Source organism: Phaenicophaeus curvirostris, chromosome Z (genome assembly GCF_032191515.1).
Source record: "Phaenicophaeus curvirostris isolate KB17595 chromosome Z, BPBGC_Pcur_1.0, whole genome shotgun sequence".
NCBI classification, from domain to species: Eukaryota; Metazoa; Chordata; class Aves; order Cuculiformes; family Cuculidae; genus Phaenicophaeus; species Phaenicophaeus curvirostris.
In genome coordinates, this window is record NC_091431.1 from 75,774,933 (window position 1) to 75,798,059 (window position 23,127).

A 23,127-nucleotide genomic window follows, 5' to 3' on the forward strand; every position below is an offset into this window, starting at 1 on the left:
CATCTCTTAATTAAGAAGGGAGAGAATTTCCTCCTAGCAAAATCAGCTTTATGTAATACTCATTCGCTAGGTTGTATAACGTTTAATTTATTCAACGTATCCTTAACGCAATGGTATTTGGGCTTATTTTGACACTCGTTGACTTAGCAAACGGTGTATTTTCACTGTACTTAATTAAGAGAACCGATGGCCGTTGAAGAACTATATATTTACTCAGTCGGTCTTATGGAAAAGGTAAAAAAATACCCCTCAGGGAGTTAATGTTGTGGCTGTAGCCCTGGAATAAAGAACTGTTCCTTTTTTTAAAACCGAAGGCTACTTGGAAATTGCGTTGTCCCAAAGCGACGTGCTCTTCGTTTGCTGCTAGAGGTCCTAAAGCTACTTTTTGCAGAAATTCCGAGTGCGAAGGTTTCCAAAAAGGGTTTATGGGTGATTTGCTGGATCTTCAGAAGACGGGAACCACCGAATCGTGGAATGGTTTGGGTGTGAAGGACCTCAAAGCCCATCCAGTTGCACCCCCTGCCATGAGACACCTCCCCCTGGATCAGGTTTCTCAAATTCCCATCCAACCTGGTCTTGAACCCCTCCAGGGCTGGGGCAGCCACCACCGCTCCATCCCTGGAAGGGTTCAAAAACCATTGGGATACGGTTCATCAGACGTAGTAGAGTTGGGTTGATGGTTGGACTGGATGCGCTTCGAGCTCTTTTCCAACCTTAACGAGTCTATATTTCTTCTATAATTTGGAAAGAGGATTTAGTACTAAGGCAGACAGTGGTTTTGTCTCGATGATGTCTTAAATCCATGTGGCTCTTGCTTTTAAATCAGCGTCCGGCTATTCGAAGGGCTCAGCAGTGAAATATTTAACTCCCGACTGGTCATTCCTTCTGACCTACATCGCGTCCACCATAGTGGTTGAAGAAATAGGTCTGAAATTCCAGAAAATAATCTCCTGGGGCTTAAGATTGCAGACATCTGATTTTGTAGATGCGTGAAAGGACTGTTTGAGGATGCTCAAGCCTTGTGAGGTGCCTACCAGGGACCTGGCTGAGGTGAGAAGCAGCCGTTGTATCAGAAAGCGGTTGCGGAGCTGAGGTTCCTCCTGCGACCGCGTGGGCTTCACCTTGAAATCCCTAGGAGAGCCTCAAGTGCTGCTGTAAAACCTTGTAGTGGGACCAGAAGGGTGAGGAAGGAGATTCTACCCATCTACTGCGTTCAGTTGTGGGCCCCTCCCCACAAGAAGGATGTTGAGGCTCTGGAGCGAGTCCAGAGAAGAGCAACGAAGCCCTAAGATCATCCAGTCCAACCTTAGTGGCTGCTAAACCCTGTACTGAAGTGCCTCCTCTACACATTTTACTCATTCTGGTTGTTCAAAAAACCTGATATGGGCTTTAAAGTCCCTTAAAGTCCAACCAATTCTACGATTCTGTGAAATTCGGAGCAGGGAACACGTGCTCCAGAGACACTTTGTTCACTTTAGTAGTTGGGCGTCACTTAAAATAGAGTATTTTGCAGAAAAAATGGAGTATAAGTAGAATAAAATCATGGAACGGGTTGTTGGATGGACCTTAAAGACGAATAAATTATTTTTTTATTATTACAACGATAGATTTTGTGTTTCTAAAAAAGTCTTGTCTGAAATTTGCTTACAGAAGCGCGATTTTGGGGAGATATTTCTGCTTAATTGAAGAGAAACTGCCGTTCTTAATAGATGTTTCTTCCTGATCCTTATCATTAAACGAATTAAAACACGAGGCGCGATATTTGCTGCCTTTGAAGGGAGCACCTTTCAGCCAGCAAGGGCCAACCAGGAGTTGGAAATCATTCTAGACGGTCAAATCGGGGGAAATAAACCCATTTTCCTCGTTGTATTTTTTTTCTGAGGTGGCTGCGTCCGTATTTCGCACAAAATAGAAATTATTTCGCGGCGTGCAGGACTCTGCGAGCGGGTTCGCGATGAGAAGCCAGTTGGGGACCACACACTCTTCCATTACGCCGCTGCCGGTTGGAGGATTTTGATGGATATTTATTAATATAAAAGGTTTTCTATTTTTCCCGGGTTTGTCGGGAGAGAAATCAAAGCCCCTCCAGTCCGCCTTTCATTTTTTTTCCCTAATTAATTGGCCTAATTGGTAGAAATGGGCCGTTTGGGAGTGAAAACTCCATCAGTAACTACCTGAAATTACTAAGCCCTGTTTATCTACGCGAGCGGTTGTAATTTAAATTAAAATGTTCGCTCCAGAGCTTAATTCTCACCACGTCAAGTGATTTGAATTCTTTTCGTCACGTTATCCTCTGATTTTTGTTTCATGTCTTCCACTTTCCTTGCTACATGAGAAGCCAGAGACCATCCATCTTCACCTGCTTTTATTTTCCACGCAGCGCTCGAGGAATACGAGGAACCGAGTCTCCAAGCGACGTGCTGGGCTTTGAGAAAGCCGGGGTGGAAGGTGTAAATTAAAGGAAAAATAAAAATTAGACCATTTCGATTTGTTAATTAAAGATGGAGCTCCTCAAGCGCTTGCGTTCTCCCAAGTAGCAGGTGACAGGAGAAGCGGAAACGGCCTCGAGATGCGCCACGAGAGGTTCAGACTGGAAACTAGGGAATATTTTTCTTACTGAAAAAGGGGTAAAAGCTTTGGAAGAGGCTGCGCAGGGGTGGCTGCCCCATCCCTGGAGGGCTTCAAGGTCAGGTTGGATGGGGCTTGGAGCCCCTGAGCCAGTGGGAGGTGGGTAGAACTGGATGGGCTTGGAGGTCCCTTCCAACCCAACCCATTCCATGATTCGTATGATTTAAAAGCAGGTGTTCCCGACGGCAGAGGTTGTAGAACGTCTTCGCCTCCCACCGCAACTGCCTTTATAAGCTTGAAATTAAATTTTTCGCAGCCCTCAGATCATCTCCGTGGCCTCCTCTGGACCCGTTCCAGCAGCTCCCCGTCTTTCTTCTGTTGGGGATTCCAGAAATGGACACGGGACTCCAGGTGGAGCCCCACAGGAGTGGAGTAGAGAGGCAAAATCCCCTCCCTGGCCCTGCTGGCCACGCTGCCTTGGATGCAGCCCAGGAGATTGAATCATAGAATCACCAGGTTGGAAGAGACCCACCAGATCATCGAGTCCAACCGTTCCCATCAAACACTAAACCGTGTTCTTCAGCGCCTCGTCCTCCCATCCCTTAAACCCCTCCAGGGAAGGGGACTCAACCCCCTCCCTGGGCAGCCTCGGGCAGGGCCCAACGACCCTTTCCGTGAATTTTTGATCTTGATTTTTGATCTTCCCAGAACCTCAGATAGGGGAACTCATCCGACATATGTCTATAAGCATAAATCTGAGTTCCTAGCTTAGGGATGTAAATAATTTTGGTGTGTAGCCTCCTCGTTTTCATCCTCCCAGAAACCCTGACGCAATCCGAGAAGTCGTTCAGTCGCGAGGGGTGGCCACGAGCCTTGGCAGAAGGCCCCAAAGCCACTGCCCCATCTGCACGGCGTTATCTGCATGAGTAGGTTTTCTTCATCAAAACCAACAGGACCGTATGGCAATGTTCGGAGCTGAAATTATTTCGAACGGATTCCCGCGTCGTTACAAGGCGGCGCCTCCGATCTCGGGGATTTCAATTTGGAAACTCGTTGGAGTGGATAAAATAACGTCGGACTGCTCCTTCTGTCTTCCCTCGGAGCTGGAAAAGTTAGAAAAAATCACTTTATTCTCTGGAAACTTCGCAGGATGGGAAGAGGACATCTGGGTGGTTCAGATTGATTTGCTCCGTGTTTAAAATTGAGTCGAAGTTGCTATTTCTGCACGACCTTTGAGTGAGAGCGACTGAAGGTTCTTCTCTGGGTTTTCATGGAATCTTGGAATGGGTTTGGGTTGGAGGGGACCTCAACGCCCATCCAGGCCCACCCCATGAGCAGGGACACCTCCCGCTGGATCAGGAGCTCCAAGCCCCATCCAACCACGCCTTGAAGCCCTCCCGGGATGGGGCGTCCTCACTCATAGAATCATCGAATCACCAGGTTGGAAGAGACCCAACCAGGTTGGAAGAGATCATCGAGTCCAACCATAATGGGAGCCAACCTCCTCTTCCTTTCCCTCGGGCTGCTGGTTTGCATTATGGGATGTCATTTTGGGGTAAGCGTAAAGAGAAGAGGGGACTCTTGCGAGGTCTCGGTGGCTGTGGGGCCGTGGGTTGTTGCTCTGCGCAGCGGGACGTGAAACGAAGCACGGTGATAGCATCCAACCTGTTGGAAGTGCTTGAGGAGCCTCTTGGTGGGAGGACCTACACCTACCATCCATGGGTTCCACACAGGCTGAGGGACGATGTGATTGAGAGAAGCTCCATGGAGAACGTGGGGTGATGGGGATGAGAAGCTCCTGATCCAGTGGGAGGTGATGGAACTGGATGGCCTTTGAGGTCCTTCCAACCCAACCATTCCATGATTCTCCAACAAAGAGCTTCATGATACCCTAAAACAAAATGTCCCGATAAGCTCAACCGGTAGTTTTCACCTTCCCGACGCGACTTATTGAGATTGCTTGAAGCTCCGCGCTCGTCCTACCCAAACCGCTGCGTAATTAACGCTTCGTTATGCTAACGCATGCAAATTCGGTCGTACGCCTTTGATGGGGAGGGGAGAGAACGAAAAGGATTAAAGAGCTCGCTCTAAAGTACAAATTAATTGATTGCATTGCTAAATGGCCTGCAAGGAAGGAGGGAGGCGGAGCACGTCCCACCTGGAGCACGTCCCGCTGGATCTGGAGCTCCAAGCTCCATCCAACCTGGCCTTGAAGCCCTCCAGGGATGGGGCAACCACAGCTTCTCTGGGCAACCTGGGCTCCCAACCCTCAGGAGAACATTTCTCCCTAACATCTCATCTCAACCTTCTAGCAGCTCTTTTATTCGTCTTCAGTCCTTGTCCCCCGAATAGTTTCATTTTCTTGCTCTCTACTTCGTGTTTTACGCTTCAACCGCAAGGAATCTGACCTGAGAAGATCGGGTTTCTCGTAAGGGTCGGTAGGTCAATCTGGCTCTTGTGTTTTCATAGAATCATTAAGGCTGGAGATGATCTACGATCATCACATCCAACCCCGTTGTCCTGCTTCGCTGGAGCCAAAGGGAAGGAAGCCCCAGGAGCACACGGCTGGGGCTGAAGAAAATGAGGATCGTGCATCCCTCCCACTTCACCACGTCTGGAGATCGGCTTGGATCAACCCCAGAGCCGTTGTCCGAATCGCTTGGTTACTCCACATAACCACGCTGGGAAGGAAATCAAGGAGATCCAATTAATAAACACGGATTTTAGAGGCACCGGTCACCTAGAGGGCAGCAGAAAGGGACATCTGCGCGCGCCTGTGTGAACGCTCTCACCTCTCTCATCCCATCAGGGTTCGTTGAGCACGTGCAGCCTCGTTAAATCGGAGCACTGAGGGTGTAAGGTGATGTGACAAACCCATCTGTTGCGTAGGGGCTCTTCGCTCTTCGTTAAGGAGAATTACACGTGAAATTCAGCTGGTTTTCTTCTCTCATGGATTAATTTGCTTTTTTTTTTATATATGGGACGATGGGTTTGCACTAGAGGGGTGGCTTGACGGTGGGACACGCATCATGATGGATCCGCTCCTCGGTTTCAGACTTATTCCTAATAAATTTTTCACGGAAAGGGTCATCGGTCCCTGTCCGAGGCTGCCCAGGGAGGTGGTTGATTCATATTCCTTGGAGGGGTTTAAGGGACGGGTGGACGAGGTGCTGAGGGACGTGGTTTAATGTTTGATGGGAACGGTTGGACTCGATGATCCGATGGGTCTTTTCCAACGTGGTGATTCTATGATTCTAATTGTGGAATCATAGAAACATTGTGGTGGAAGAGATAATGAAGATCATCAAGTCCAACCCCGTATCGTAAGCAGGAACATCGTCAACTCAATCAGGTTCCTCAGAGAAACCACCCTCAGCCTCAAAACTTTCTTCTTAATGTTTAGTTTAACCTCTCGCCTTTTCGTTGAAGTCTTTCCACCCCTTGCCCCGTTGCTGAGGGCTCCAGAGCTGCTAAAACCTTTTTTTCTAGAGGTTGCTCCTCACTTATCCCCAGAAAAAGGTCTTTGTAGCTGAAGTTTTGAGCCCTCTGGATATAAATAGTTGGGAACCGGGGTGTGGTGGCACTACCCTTCGTGATAAATAGCCTCAACCCCTTATTTTTTTATCAAATTAAAGGTTTAAATTAAAAATGAGCCAGCCACTCACTACACATCCCTAATGAGTCGTTAAATATGGAGGAGTCGTGATGGAGTTGGTGTTGTAAACGCTTTAAGTAAAGTCCAAAACCTTTTAAAACTTCAGCGGTTCAGGACATGGCGATAAAATCCTGCGTCAAACTCTTTGTTCGCTTTCATTCTCAGTGGAAGAACTGTTGGGATGAGTCTAGAAGAGGGTGAGAAGATGATCCAAGGGCTGGAGAACCTCTGCTGCGAGGACAGGCTGAGAGAGTTGGAGTTGTTCAGTGTGGAGAAAAGAAGGCTCCAAGGAGAACTTCGAGGAGCTTCCAGTCCCAGAAAGGGCTACAAGAAACCTGGGGAGGGACTTTCAAAGGGTCTGGAGGGCCAGGATGAAGGGGAATGGCTTTAAATTGGAAGGGGGAAGACTTAGATTAGAAATTAAGAAGAAATTCTGCGTGATGAGGGTGATGAGACCTTGACCTCAGTTGTCTACCCCATCCCTGGAGGGTTCAAGGCCAGGTTGGATGGAGCTTGGAGCCTCCGATCCAGTGGGAGGGGTGGAACTGGATGGACTTTGAGGTCTCTTCCAAGCCAAACCTTTCAATAATTCTACGATTCCTCTAAAAATTGAGCGATGCTTCCACGTCCCCCGCGCTCGCGTGCCGCGTTTTCCATTTCTCAGAGCAGGGGGGTTTTGGAGGAGAAGGACCTGGAGGTGTTGGTTGAACGTGAGCCAGCGGTGGCCCAGGGGGCCAAGAAGGCCAAGGGCATCTTGGCTTGGATCTCAACAAAATTAACTTTCTTTTTTCCGTCTCATTCGATGGTTTGGAAAGTCAAGTTGGGCCTCGAAGCCCACCCAGTTCCACCTCCGGCTGGATCGGGGGCTCCAAGCCCCATCCAAGCTGGCCTTGAAGCCCTCTGGGGATGGAGGAGAACCTGGGCCACCCTAATGTCTAGTCTAGAACTTCCCCCTTCCAAACTAAAGCCATTCCCCCAAGTCCTGTCCCCCCCGTGAAAAGTCCCTCCCCAGCTTTCCTGGAGCCCCTTACGCTCCTGGAAGGCTGCTAGATGCTCTCCTTGAAGCCTCCTCTTCTCCACACTGACCAACCCCAGCTCGCCCAGCCCTCGGATCATCTTCGGAGCACAAGAGACCTCCAAGAGACCTCCAAGAGACCTCATGATGCCCATTCCAAGCACTCCATGACGACCTTCCAAGAGACCTCATGATGCCCAGTCCAGGCTCTCCATGACGACCTTCCAAGAGACCTCGTGATGCCCATTCCAAGCACTCCATGACGACCTTCCAAGAGACCTCGTGATGCCCATTCCAGGTTCTCCATGACACCCACCCAAGAGACCTCGTGATGCCCAGTCCAGGCTCTCCATGACGACCTTCCAAGAGACCTCATGATGCCCATTCCAGGTGCTCCATGACGACCTTCCAAGAGACCTCGTGATGCCCATTCCAGGTTCTCCATGACACCCACCCAAGAGACCTCGTGATGCCCATTCCAAGCACTCCATGACGCCCACCCAAGAGAGTCCAGAGAATAAAAAGGCTCTAAAGCTCCTGGAGAGTGTCTAGAGGAGGACACGGGAGAGCTCATCATGGTCCACAGCTTCCTCACCAGGGGAGGAGGAGGAGCAGGCGCTGAGCTCTTCTCTCCGGTGACCAAGGGCAGGACCTGAGGGAATGGCAGGAAGATGAGCCAGGGGAGGGTTAGGTGGGACATCAGGAGAAGGTTCTTCCCCCAGAGGGTGGTGGAGCCCTGGAAGAGCTCCCAGGGCAGCAGGCACAGCCTGACAATGTTCCAAAATCAACATCCTTGGCCCCACGGTGTGAGTGTCGGCGTGTCCTGTGCAGGGCCAGGGGCTGGACTCGAAGATCCTTGTGGGCTCCTTCCAACTCGGAACGTTCTATGAGTCTATTCTCCACTTTGATGGTCTCCTAATTAACCTCAAGAGGTTTAATGGTTTTATATGAGTTTCCATCTCAGTTGTACATGGTCGTAGAGGTTTTTAGCTTTCCTACATCTCCATGTTTTACACAGAAATAGGAAAATCGTCTTTCCTGAAAGAGTGGTGGAACCTTGGAAGAGGCCACCTAGGGAAGCGGTGGAGTTCTGAGCCCTGGAGGGCTCCAAAAACCACGTGGGCCACGGTTTGGTAGGCACGGTGGGGTTGGGGTTGGACTTGATGATCGTAGAGGTCCTTTCCAGCCTTGATGATTCCACGAATCAACGTTTCTTCTCCCATAAAAAAATATAGAACGAATGTTTACTCCGTGTCTCTTGTGGTTTCGCCCTTTCAGGTTCGCAGGCGAAGACTTTTACCTCACTGAGGTTCTTGGTGGAGCCTTCCGACGCCGTCACCATCCGTGGAAGCAACGTGCTGCTCGACTGCGTCGCCGAATCGGACCGAGGAAGCCCCGTGGTCAAATGGAAGAAAGACGCCGTCTTCTTAAACCTGGCGGTGGACGAGAGGAGGCAGCAGCTGCCCAACGGGTCCCTCCTGATCCAGAACATCGTCCACTCCAGGCACCACAAGCCCGATGAAGGGCTCTACCAGTGCGAAGCGTCTCTAGAAGGCATCGGAGCCATCATCAGCCGGGCAGCTAAGGTGATGGTTGCAGGTAAGGAGGAACATTCCTATTTTTATTTCCAAACTTCTCTAGGGCACCGAACGTACAAATTCTTATGGTTTAGGAACTTCTTCATCCACGAGGAAGGACTCATTATGCACCTAATTGGAATTGGCAGCTTCTTTGTGTCTCCTTTAATATGTTTGTCTGGGAATACAACAAAAGTTCTCAGATACCTGGTGACAAACCCTTCCAGCTCCTCGTTGACTCAACGAGTTCCTTCGTAAAAGATGTTTGCTTGAGGTTTTATAGAGCCTCTTCGTCAGTCTGGAGAAGGATGTAGCGAGAGTCCTCGATCACCTCGTTATTGAGGAAAAAGGGGGTTGGAAAGACTTCAAATAAAAGCTAGAAAGGAGCTGGGAATCGCTTCGGAACCGACCCCAACACGGATGGGCTGGAATCATAGAATAGTTTAGGCTGGAAGGGACAGGGACACCTCCCACCGGGTCAGGTTGCTCCAAGCCCCATCCAACCCAACCCTGAACCCCTCCAGCGATGAGGCAGCCCCCACTTCCCTAGACAAGTGGATCGGTGGCCTCACCACCCTCACCATGAAGAATTTCTCCTTAACGTTTAGTTGAAACATCAATAAACTTGATAATTATAGGTGTGGTTGAGCCCTGATGGGTGGAAGATCATGTCCGTGTCAATAGTAGGGATCCTCATTTTCTTAGTCTTCCATTTCTGCGCAAGATTCCATTTTTCCGAGTTTTTTCTAGTGTTGCGGATAGAAACGGGAATGGGAGCGCTGGAGAGAAACTCAGAGCTGCTTCCTTCTCCTACAAGAAGGACGTTGAGGTCCTTGGGGGTGTCCAGAGAAGAGCAACGAAGATGTTGAGGGGCTGGAGAACTTGTGAGGAACGGCTGAGAGAGCTGGGGGTGTTTAGCCTGGAGAAGAGGAGGCTGAGGGGAGACCTCATTGCTCTCTCCAACTCCCTGAAAGGAGTCAAGAATAAATAAGGATTAGGGGTCCGAGTTAGAGCTCAACAGGTTTTTCTCGTATTAGATCGTAATTAAAGAAAACGGGATCCCTCTATTCTTCATGGTCATAAGTGGAGGAGCAAGATCCCCTCAACATTAGGTTGGTCATCAGAGAATTTGTCAGCAGGCTGAGAAGAAGCTAGATAAGGCTGTCGATTGCTCCACTGAGGTCCACTGAGATCCTGAGGATCTCTTCCAACCTGGTGATTCTATGACTCTACGATGGCCGTTCCGAGTGCAGCTTCTCCAGGTCTTGGTGCCCATGGCCACCTCCTGCAGAGACAGCCTGATCCTTCCTTCATGGACGAGGCACAGTGGATCTACCCCACCAGGCAGCAAGTAAGACCTCTGAGTTCATCAAGCCCAACCGTCCCCGTCCACTAAAAATCAGATCCTGAAGCACTTCATCTACGCAGCTTCTAAACCCCTCCAGGAATAGGGATTCCACCACCTCCTGGGGCATCCTCTGCCTCCAAGAGGCTGAACCTGCAGCTGAGAGTGAGAAGAACTAAAGGCAGACGGGGTCCTTCTTGGCTCCAGAGCCTCCCGATGGGAGATGGCTTGAGGGAGGAGGAGAAGAGATGCTGTTTCTTTCCAGGCTTCGACTGTTGTCCCCCAGCAGCACCTTTGTCTTGAGAAGACGAAGAACCCTGAGGCTCCGTTTCCATAAAATCGCGTCCTGACACGTCATCCCGAGGAGATCGTGGGATTTCGCTCGCTCAGGGTTTGAGCAGACAGAGGATGAGCCAACGTGGTGGGGAAAAAACCTTTCCTGGAAGGTCAACTGGTCATGGATCCATGGGCTGAGAGCCACCTCCAGTGCTGATGATCTATGAAACTCCATCATTTTAATTCCCTGGGACCTCGTGCCCTCGTTAACGGCGGCTGCTCCTTCTTCAATCCAATCTCCTCCGGTTCGGTCGCCGTAAATCTCCGCGGAATCCAAAGCGAAACCTTTCTCCTAAATGAACTTTGCTAATTAAAGCCGCGTCTCTAGGCGGGGCAAGGACGCGAAGAGGAGGAGCTCCCTGGGCAGCCCCTGAGGACCTTTTCAGTGAAGAAATTCTTCTCGATGTCTGATCTGAACCTCCCCTGGTGCAGCTTGATGCCACTTTGGGGAGGAGAGACCAACACCCACCTAGGTGCAACCTTCTTGCAGGGGCTTGTGGGTAGATAAGGTCTCTCCTCAGCCTCCTGTTTGAGCTGGTGGGTCTCTTCCAAGCTGGTCATTCTATGATAAGGCCAAGGGCATCTTGGCTTGGATCAGAAGCAGCGTGACCAGCAGGTCCAGGGAGGTTCTTCTTTAAACTGGAAGGGGCGAGATTTGCATGAGATTTTGCGAAGAACTTCTTCACGCTGAGGGTGGGGAGGTCCTGGCCCAGGTTGCCCCATCCCTGGAGGCCTTCAAGGCCGGGTTGGATGAGGTTTGGAGCCCCCGATCCAGCGGGAGCCTCATCCAACCCGGCCTCGGACCCCTCCAGGGATGGAGCAACCACCTCTTCTCTGAGAAACCTGGGCCAGGACCTCTCCGCCCTCCCAGAAAAACTTCACTTCCTAAGATCTCGGCTCATCTCCCCTCTTTCCGCTGGGCTCTTCTGCCTGCGGCGTTCTTCTCATCCCTCGTTTGGATGAGCCTTCTCTTCTCCAGGCTGAACAACCCCAACTCTCTCACCTTGTCCTCAGCGTAGAGGTTCTCCAGGCTTCAAATCATCTCCATGGTCTCCTTTGGACTTGCTTCAACAGATCCATGTCCTCCCTGTGCTGAGGATTCCAGAACTGGACGTAGGACTCCAGGTGGGGTCTCACTAGAGAGGAGCAGAGGGGTTGAATCCCCTCCCTCCCTCTGCTCTGGGTCCCCCTGCTCTGGATGCAGCCCAGGACACGGTTGGCTCTCTGGGTTTAGGAACGGTTGGACTCGATGAGCCGATGGGTCTCGTCCAACCTGGTGATGATTCTACGATTCTACAACATCTTCGACTGGATCCGCTTGCTCAGAGCCCCATCCAACCTGACCTTGAATGTTCCCAGGGACGGGAACCTCCTGAGGTTCTCTCAAGCTCCGTTCTCCAGCTTCTCAAGGTCCTTCTGGTCCTTCCGAGATCAACTCGATTTTCATGGGTTTATAATTCATTCCTCAAAGCTCACCTGGGCCGGTGGCTGGTCTCCAAGATCTTAAGTCAGAAATGAAGAGTCCACAGAGGAATTTTCCATCACCTCTCTTAAAATCGAAGAATCATGGAATGGGTTGGGTTGGAAGGGAGCTTCAAGGTCGTGGAATGGCTCGAGGCGGAAGGAACTTAAATTTCATCCCGTTCCAACCTCCTTCCGCTGGGTTGGGTTGAACATAGACCCATCCAGCCTGGACTTGGCCACCTCCAGGGATGGGGCATCGTTACGTGCCGTGAGTAATTGGAGATGAGTCATTTTAGAGAGTTTCTCCACTCTTCCCGTCGTGTTTTACGACCGAGCCAGAGGGTTTTTTTTTAGCAGAGCGTGTTCTACAAATATTTATCGACTTTGGAGCTCACGGAAGACCTTCCAAGCAGGCAGGAAGCCCAAATAAGACAATATGAAGCTATAGGAGGCGTTATTTTCATTTTTTTTTCTTTATTTCCTCATTTAAGATGGAAGAGGGGAGGTTGAGATGAGATCTTAGGACGAAATATTCTCCTGGGAAGGTGGGAAGGTCCCGGACCTGGTTAACGATGAGAGAAAATGGGATCAAGCTGCACCAGGGGAGGTTCAGATTAAACATCAAAACCAATTTCTTCATCAAACGGGTCCTCAGGGGCTGCCCAGGGAGGTGGTGGAGCCTCCATCCCTGGAGATGTTTAGAAGATGGATAAAGAAGGTGCTCAGGAATCATTTTTAGAGGTGGACTTGATGATCTCGAAGGTTTTTTCCAACCAAACGATTCTGTGAGCCACTGGGAGGTGTCCTTGCCCACGGCAGGCGAGCTGGATGGGCTTTAAGGTCCCTTCGTACGTCAATCGTTCCATGATCCTCTGATTCTACGGAAAACTCACTAGGAAAACACCCAATCAACAATAAAAACCATCAAAAACCCACAGAAAATAATAATAAAATAATTAAAACCCACAGAACCATCAAGATTTTGGGGTTAGGTCCAAATTTCTATGGAAATAGGATAGAAATGATAGAAAAAGCAATTAAAGAATAAAAATAATTGGGGGAAGTGGGCGTCCGCTACATTTATTCATTTATCTTATCTGGAATCCTCAGTAGAAGGACATGGAACTGTTGGAAAGGGTCCACGTGAGGCCCCCAAGATGATCTGAGGGCTGGAGAAGCTCTGGTATAAGGCCAGGCTGGGAGAGTTGGGGTTGGTCAACCTGGAGAAGGCTCTGGAGAGACCTTAGAGCAGCTTCCAGGGCTGAAAGGAGCTCCAGGAAAGCTGGGGAGGGGCTTTCTACGAGGACACGGAGCGATGGGACAAGGTGGAACGGCTTGAAGTTGGAAGAGGGAAGGTTGAGATTAGATTTTAGGAAGAAATTCTTCAAGTTGAGGTTGGTGGGACCCCATCCCACGTTGTCCAAGGAAGCTGTGGTTGCCCCATCCCTGGAGGGCTTCAAGGTTGGGTCGGATGGGGCTTGGAGCTCCTGATCCAGCGGGAGGTGGCCCTGCCTGGGGCTGGGGGTGGAACTGGATGGGCTTGGAGGTCCCTTCCAACCCAAACCAGATGCTCCAGCCTGGGGGGAGAAGATTTCTCAGCCTGAAAAATCTGACTTTTCACTAAAATCGGATGGAGAAGGTCGGTCCCAACCCCCCTCCCTCCACATAATCCTCCCCTCTGCCTCCGGAGGAGTTTTAACGAGATCCTCGTTAATCCCGGAGCGCCGTGTCATTCGACAAACTCGGACGCAAACAAGAGCTCATCCCAACCTCTTTCTGCCTCCGGGTTTCGACGTAGGTGCAAGTTTAAGAGTTTTAATGCGATTTTTTTGATTTTTATTTTATTTTCCCTCCCGTTATTATCATTTTTTTTCCATTAGTGGCTCATCCCGTTATATAACGACTCTTTCTAATCTTCCTTAGCAAGAGAAAAATAATAATATTGAGCTCGGAGATGCGTCTTCCAGGGCGACGTGGCCCAGTTTTTCTCCCCGAGGCAGGAAGGTTGATTTGATGCTGGAATAAAATATTTGGAGGTCGTTGCTCCACGGTTGCCGTGGTCGCTAACGATTCGTGTTGCTAAAAGTCGCCCTCGCGCTTCGTTAAGTCGTAAAATCCCGAGGTTGGAGAAGACCTTTGGGATCCTCAAGCCCAACCGCATGACTTGGCGCTTCTGAGGGACTCGTGGCCTCGGGGTTTGGGGTGAAGGTGGATTCCGGGAAGAGGGTTTGGGAGAGACGAGGGAAGCGTCGAAGCTTAGAATCATGGAATGGGTTGGATGGGACCTCGAAGCCCACCTAGTTCCACACCTCCCACTGGATCAGGGCCTCCAAGCTCCGTCCAACGTGGCCTTGGACACCTCCAGGGATGGGGCAGCCACCTCTGCTCCTCGCCCTCAGCGTGAAGAAGTTCTTCCTTGATCGAAATCTTCCCCCTCTCCAATTTAAAGCCGGTTCCCCTCGTCGTGTCCTTCCAAGGCCTCGGAAAAAGCCCCTTCCCACCTTTCCTGGAGCCCCTCTCAGCGCTGGAAGATGCTCCAGGCTGACCAACCCCAACTCTCTCAGCCTGGCCTTGAGCATTAAATCCAACTCTGGACTCAATGCTCTGTGGCTTCTCTAGAAAACAGCCCGAGCAGAGAGCTGGTTGCTCATTCCTTTGAGAGACCAACTCTCAAGACCAAGATGCCCTTGGTCTTCTTGGCCACCTGGGCCACCGCTGGCTCCTGTTCAACCAACCCCCCCAGGTCCTTCTCCTCCAGGCTGTTTCCAGCCAGCCTTCTCCTAGGCTGGAGCTGCCCAGGGTTGACGACAAGTCAGGTTTACGGAGGCCAGAAAACATCTTGGGCTTCCAAGTTGGATCCCAATCGCACAAAAATAAATGAAAATCACAAGAGAAGATGGGGAAAAAACCAAGTTGATGAATTCCAGAAGTCAAATTTTGAGCAAAATAAACGAAGAAAGGGTCGCAGGTTAGAGTTGGTGGATTTATCTGCTGGTTCCAGCTTAATTAATCAACCGAGGACGCGTTTGTGGCTTGAGTTATAAGCTGCTTTTCGAAATATTTGAGGAAAAAACTATTGACTTGATAGCTTGAGGGGTGAAAGTATCTCACCCCAATTTCTCAATCGAAATTCGATCGGGATTTTCGTAGGATTCTCGTTCTTAAATTTCTTTTTACAACCCGCAAAGTCCTTTATAACGTCCCCTGAGGAGCATCACGTCTCCTGAGGAGCATCACCCTGAGGAGCATCACCCTGAGGAGCATCACCCTGAGGAGCATCACCCTGAGGAGCTGGGAGAGAGGGTGGAGCTGCTGGAGGGAAAAAGGAGGCTCCGCAGAGGGATCTGGACAGGTTGGATCCATGGGATGAGGCCAACGGGATGGGGTTCAAGAAGGTCGAGTGGTGGCTCCTGCACAACACAAGCTGCTGGCTCCTCTGGAAGATCTTTCAAGCAAGGATTCAAGTCCTGCTTTGTTCCCATACACATTCCTGAAGACTCAAGCACTCCTGACTTCTATCGGTAGCGCAGGGCGGGTTCCATCAGACCAAGCGGCAACTCAAGTCAATTCAGAAGAGAAGGGGCAGTCACATTTTTTTAGCTTGAGCAGGTAAATCTAGAATCGTAGAATCATGGAATCGTAGAATCGTAGAATCGTGGAATCGAAGAATCGTGGAATCGAAGAATCATAGAGTCATAGAATCGTGGAATCGAAGAATCGTAGAATCATGGAATCGTAGAATTACAGAATTGTAGAATCGTGGAATTGTGGAATTGTAGAATCGTAGAATTATAGAATTGTAGAATCGTGGAATCATAGAATTGTAGAATCAGAGAATCATAGAATCGAAGAATCACAGAACCATAGAATCATAGAAAAGTAGAATCGTGGAATCGTAGAATCGTAGAATCATAGAATCATGGAATCGTGGAATCACAGAATTGTAGAATCAGAGAATCGTAGAATCATAGAATCATAGAACTATGGAATCATAGAATTGTGGAATGAAAGAATCGTAGAATCATAGAATTGTAGAACCTTAGAATCATAGAATCGTAGCCTCATAGAATCATAGAATCGAAGAATCACAGAATCATAGAATTGTAGAATCGTAGAATCGTAGAATAGTGGAATTGTGGAATTGTAGAATTGTAGAATCTTGGAATTGTGGAATTGTAGAATCTTGGAATTGTGGAATTGTAGAATCATAGAATCATAGAATCGTGGAATCGAAGAATCACAGAATCGTAGAATTGTAGAATCATAGAATCACAGAACCATAAAATCATAGAAATGTAGAATCAGAGAATCAGAGAATCATAGAATCGTGGAATCATAGAGTCATAAAACCATAGAATCACAGAATTGTAGAAACGTAGAATCAGAGGATCGTAGAATTGTGGAATCATAGAATTGTAGAATCATAGAACCATAGAATCGTAGAATTGTAGGATCGTAGAATCGTAGAATCACAGAATCATAGAACTGTGGAATCGTAGAATCTTAGAATCGCAGAATCGTGGAATCAAAGCATCACAGAATCATAGAATCATAGAATTGTAGAATCGTAGAATCGTAGAATCATAGAATTGTAGAATCAAAGAATCGAAGAATCACAGAATCATAGAATCGTGGAATTGTAGAGTCGTAGAATCATAGAATCATACAATTGTAGAATCGTAGAATCATAGAATTGTAGAATCATAGAATCATAGAATCATGGAATCGTAGAATCATAGAATCACAGAATCGTAGATTCATAGAATCATAGAATCGAAGAATCACAGAATCGTAGAATCATAGAATTGTGGAATCGTAGAATTGTTGAATTATAGAATCGTAGAATTGTGGAATCATAGAATCGTATATTCGTAGAATCATAGAATCATAGAATCGTGGAATTGTGGAATCGTAGAATCATAGAATCGTATAATCACAGAATCATAGAATCGTAGAGTTGTAGAATCATAGAATCGTAGAAACACAGAATCACAGAATCTTAGAATCATAGAACTATGGAATCATAGAATTGTGGAATCAAAGAATCGTAGAATCACAGAATTGTAGAACCTCAGAATCATAGATTCGTAGAACCTTAGAATCATAGAATCGTAGACTCATAGAATCGTAGAATCGAAGAATCACAGAATCATAGAGTTGTAGAATCGTAGAATCGTAGAATCGTAGAATTGTAGAATTGTAGAATTGTAGAATCATAGAATCATAGAATCGTGGAATCGAAGAATCACAGAATCGTAGAATTGTAGATTCATAGAATCACAGAATCATAGAATCACAGAACCATAAAATCATAGAAATGTAGAATCAGAGAATCAGAGAATCGTAGAATCATAGAATTGTGGAATCATAGAGTCATAGAACCATAGAATCACAGAATTGTAGAAACGTAGAATCAGAGAATGGTAGAATCGTGGAATCATAGAATCGTAGACTCGTAGAATCATAGAATCGCAGAATCGTGGAATCAAAGCATCACAGAATCATAGAATCATAGAATTGTAGAATCGTAGAATCAAAGAATCACGGAATCGTAGAACCATAGAATCGTGGAATCATAGAATCATGGAATTGTAGAATTGTAGAATCATGGAATTGAAGAATTGTAGACTCTTAGAATCGTAGAAACATATAATCATAGTAATTGTAGAATCATAGAACCATAGAATCACAGAATCATGGAATCGTAGAATCGTAGAATCATTGACTTGCGGAATCCTAGAATCGTAGAATCGAAGAATCACAGAATTGTAGAATCATAGAATCGTAGAATCATAGAATTGTGGAATTGAAGAATCACAGAATCGTAGAATCATAGAATTGTAGAACCTTAGAATCATAGAATCGTAGACTCATAGAATCATAGAATCGTAGAATCATAGAATCATAGAATTGTTGAATCATAGAATCAGAGAATCATAGAATAGTAGAATCGTAGAATCATAGAATCACAGAATTGTAGAATCGTAGAATCATAGAATCACAGAATTGTAGAATCGTAGAATTGTAGAATCATAGAATTGTTGAATCAATCATAGAATCATAGTATTGTAGGACCATAGAATCATAGAATCGTTGAATCATAGAATCATAGAACCATAGAATCATGGAATTGAAGAATCATAGAATTGTAGAATCGTGGAATCAAAGAATCATAGAATCATAGAATCGTAGAATCGTAGAAACATAGAATCATGGAATCGTAGAATCATAGAACTATTGAATCATAGAATTGTGGAATCAAAGAATCGTAGAATCATAGAACCATAGAATTGTAGAATTGTAGGATCGTAGAATCGTAGAATCACAGAATCGTTGAATCGTAGAATCATAGAATCGCAGAATCGTGGAATCAAAGCATCACAGAATCATAGAATCATAGAATTGTAGAATCATCGAATCGTAGAATCACAGAATTGTAGAATCGAAGAATCGAAGAATCACAGAATCATAGAATCGTGGAATTGTAGAGTCGTAGAATCATAGAATCATACAATTGTAGAATCGTAGAATCATAGAATTGTAGAATCATAGAATCATAGAATCATGGAATCGTAGAATCGTAGAATCACAGAATCGTAGATTCATAGAATCATAGAATCGAAGAATCACAGAATCGTAGAATCATAGAATCATAGAATTGTGGAATCGTAGAATTGTTGAATTATAGAATCGTAGAATTGTGGAATCATAGAATCGTATATTTGTAGAATCATAGAATCATAGAATCGTGGAATTGTGGAATCGTAGAATCATAGAATCGTATAATCACAGAATCATAGAATCGTAGAGTTGTAGAATCATAGAATCGTAGAAACACAGAATCACAGAATCTTAGAATCATAGAACTATGGAATCATAGAATTGTGGAATCAAAGAATCGTAGAATCATAGAATTGTAGAACCTCAGAATCATAGATTCGTAGAACCTTAGAATCATAGAATCGTAGACTCATAGAATCGTAGAATCGAAGAATCACAGAATCATAGAGTTGTAGAATCGTAGAATCGTAGAATCATAGAATTGTAGAATCGTGGAATTGTAGAATTGTAGAATCATAGAATCATAGAATCGTGGAATCGAAGAATCACAGAATCGTAGAATTGTAGAATCATAGAATCACAGAATCATAGAATCACAGAAGCATAAAATCATAGAAATGTAGAATCAGAGAATCAGAGAATCGTAGAATCATAGAATCGTGGAATCATAGAGTCATAGAACCAGAGAATCACAGAATTGTAGAAACGTAGAATCATAGAATCGTAGAATCGTGGAATCATAGAATCGTAGACTCGTAGAATCATAGAATCGCAGAATCGTGGAATCAAAGCATCACAGAATCATAGAATCATAGAATTGTAGAATCGTAGAATCAAAGAATCACAGAATCATAGAATCGTAGAATCGTGGAATTGTAGAATCGTAGAATCATAGAATTGTAGAATCGTAGAATCATGGATTCGTTGAATCATAGAATTGTAGAATCATGGAATCGTAGAATCATGGACTCGTAGAATCTTAGAATCATAGAATTGTAGAATCATAGAATCGTAGAATCATAGAATCTTAGAATCATAGAATGGTGGAATTGAAGAATCATAGAATATTAGAATCGTGGAATCATGGAATCGTAGAATCCTAGAATCCTAGAATCATAGAATCGCAGAATCACAGAATCATAGAATTGTAGAATCTTAGAATCGTGGAATCACAGAATCATAGAATCATAGAATTGTAGAGTCTTAGAATCATAGAATTGTAGAATCGTAGATTCATAGAATCGAAGAATCGTGGAATCACAGAATCATAGAATTGTAGAATCATCGAACCGTAGAATCGTAGAATCATAGAATCGTAGAATCATAGAATTGTAGAATCGAAGAATTGAAGAATCACAGAATCATAGAATCGTAGAATCATAGAATCTTAGAATGGTGGAATTGAAGAATCATAGAATATTAGAATCGTGGAATCATGGAATCGTAGAATCCTAGAATCATAGAATCATAGAATCATAGAATCGTAGAATCACAGAATCATAGAATTGTAGAATCTTAGAATCGTAGAATCACAGAATTGTGGAATCATAGAATTATAGAATTGTGGAATCGAAGAATCGTAGAATCATAGAATTGTAGAACCTTAGAATCATAGAATCGTAGAATCGAAGAATTATAGAATCATAGAATTGTAGAATCGTAGAATCGTGGAATTGTAGAATTGTAGAATCTTGGAATTGTGGAATTGTAGAATCATAGAAACGTGGGATTGAAGAATCACAGAATCGTAGAATTGTAGAATCATAGAATCACAGAATCATAGAATCATAGAATCACAGAACCATAAAATCATAGAAATGTAGAATCAGAGAATCAGAGAATCGTAGAATCATAGAATTGTGGAATCATAGAGTCATAGAACCATAGAATCACAGAATTGTAGAACCGTAGAATCAGAGAATCGTAGAATCGTGGAATCATAGAATCGTAGACTCGTAGAATCATAGAATCGCAGAAACGTGGAATCAAAGCATCACAGAATCATAGAATCATAGAATCGTAGAATCGTGGAATTGTAGAGTCGTAGAATCATAGAATCATAGAATTGTAGAATCGTGGAATTGTAGAATCGTAGAATTATAGAATCATGGAATCGTAGAATCATAGAATCATAGAATTGTAGAATCATAGAATCGTAGAATCACAGAATCTTAGAATCATAGAATGGTGGAATTGAAGAATCATAGAATATTAGAATCATGGAATCATAGAATCGTAGAATCCTAGAATCGTGGAATCGAAGAATCGCAGAATCATAGAATTGTAGAATTATAGAATCGTAGAATCAAAGATTCACAGAATCATAGAATCGTAGAATCGTAGAATCATAGAATCGTAGAATCAAAGAATTATAGAATCATAGAATTGTAGAATCGTAGAATTGTAGAATTGTAGAATCAGAGAATCGTGGAATCGAAGAATCACAGAATCATAGAATTGTGGAATCGTAGAATTGTAGAATTGTAGAATCAGAGAATCGTAGAATCGTAGAGTTGTAGAATCATAGAATTGAAGAATCATGGAATCGTAGAATTGTAGAATCCTAGAATCCTAGAATCATAGGATCATAGAATCATAGATTTATAGAATCTTAGAATCCTAGAATCATAGAATCATAGAATTGTAGAATTGAAGAATCATAGAATCTTAGAATCGTAGAATCGTAGATTCATAGAATTGTAGAATCATAGAATCACAGAATCTTAGAATCATAGAATCGTGGAATTGAAGAATCACAGAATCGTGGAATCAATGAATCACAGAATCGTAGAATTGTAGAATTGTAGATCCATAAAATCGTAGAATCACAGAACTGTAGAATCATAGAATCGTAGAACGGTTGGCTTGGAAAGGTCCTTGAAGCCCATCCCATTCCAACTCCACGCGGTGGGCAGGGACGCCTCCCAGTGGATCCGGCTGGTCGAGGCCCCGACTTTGAAGCCGGAATTAAGCGTACGATTTCTCGCTGTGTCCTCTTCTGCCCTGGGCTGCTCTTGAAACGCTTGGCAGGTCCCCCTCCTCGGCTTCTCGGACCATCTCGCTCTCCTTCCCTTTGTGGGAAACGGCTTCAGCTTCCACCTCTCCAAACCTGAAGGACCCCAACGTCGCGTATCGAATAAAATATCTTCTTAATATTAATTTTATTGTAATATTGAGATCCTTCCCCTCGAATCCTTCTCGTTAGGCTGACAGCGAGTCCGAGGAGTGGCCGGGGAGGCGATTTTTGAGCTGGGAGCGCGGGGATGGGATGAAGGGAACGGCTTGAAGCTCAAAGAGATGAGACCTTGAGAAGAAATGTCCTCCTAGGAGGGCGGGGAGGCCCTGGAAGGGTTTTCCCAGAGAAGCTGTGGTTGGCCCATCGCTGGAGGTGCTCAAGGCCAGCTTGGATGGAGCTTGGAGCCCCTGATCCAGCGGGAGGGATGGATCTGGATGGGCTTTGAGGTCCCTTCCAACCCAACCCATTCTACGATTCTCAAAAAAATTTGCTCTGGGTAACCTCAACCAGGTCCTCCTCGCATCAGCGTGAAGAATTTCATCCTAACACCTCATCTAAACCTTCTCCCTTCCAATTTCAAGCCGGGACCCCTCATCCCATCACTCCAGGCCCTCAGAAAAAGCTCCTCCCCGTTGGGTGAAGCATGAGACGTCCTCGTAGATCATCTTCCATTTAATTTATTTTGGAATTCCCACCACGCCAGCTCGTAACTTGGATTTCCAGCAGCTCCAAAATTGCTTCAAGGGGTTGGGTTGGTTTTTTTTTTTTTTTTTCTTCTTGCAGGACCTCTGAGGTTCCTTTCCCAGACGGACTCGGTCACGGCTTTCGCGGGAGACACCGTCCTCCTCAAGTGCGAAGTGGTGGGGGAGCCCACGCCCACCGTTCACTGGCAGCGCAACCAGGAGGACCTCATCCCTCTGGACGCCCGCGTGGCCGTCCTCCCTTCCGGAGCTCTCCAGATCAGCAGGATCCAGCCCGGAGACAGCGGCGTCTACAGGTGCTTGGCCAAGAACCCCGCCAGCTCCAGGACCGGCAACGACGCCGAGGTCCGAGTTTTAGCAGGTAAGACCTCAATCAACCCCCTAAACCACCTTTAGGAGGCCAGATGGTTTATCTCGCTTGGGTTCCTTCAAGTCGCAAGGTCTTCTTCATCTGGAGGAGTTTAGAAGCTGGTGGCTTCATCCCTTGGGAGAAGAGCCCAGCTCCCTCTTCTCCACAAGGCTTCCAACCCAACCCATTCCATGATTGTAGTGAAGCCTTCAACCTCCATTAGCAACAAACGAGCTTGAGGTCTTCTCCAAGCGGTTGGATGGTTCTACGACTCTAGAAAGATGTTTTATAAAGAGCTGGGGCCTCGTGGGCTTCTCCATCGTGAACCTGGTGGCCGTAGATGGACGCGGAGCAGACGCTTGATGGTCCTTGAAGGTCCCTTCCAGCTCCAGAAATTCCATCAGCTGGAAGTGAGGAGGGTCAGAGAAGCTCTAGGTGGAACTTCAGGATCATCGAGGAGAAGAGAAAGAAGAAGAGGAGGAGGAGGAGGAGGAGGAGGAGGAGAAGGAGAAGAAAGAAGAAGAAAAAGAAGGAGAAGGA

At 46.1% G+C, this 23,127-nt stretch overlaps 1 protein-coding gene across 1 annotated transcript in view; it reads left to right on the forward strand.

Annotated features, from left to right (window-relative positions):
- DCC (DCC netrin 1 receptor) overlaps positions 1–23,127 on the forward strand; it is a 261,487-nt gene that overhangs the window by 201,099 nt on the left and 37,261 nt on the right. Inside the window, exons 2-3 of the mRNA XM_069880977.1 lie at positions 8,517–8,837; positions 22,321–22,599. Coding sequence (XP_069737078.1) covers positions 8,517–8,837; positions 22,321–22,599 — 600 coding nt within the window. The remainder of the gene's footprint in view (positions 1–8,516; positions 8,838–22,320; positions 22,600–23,127) is intronic.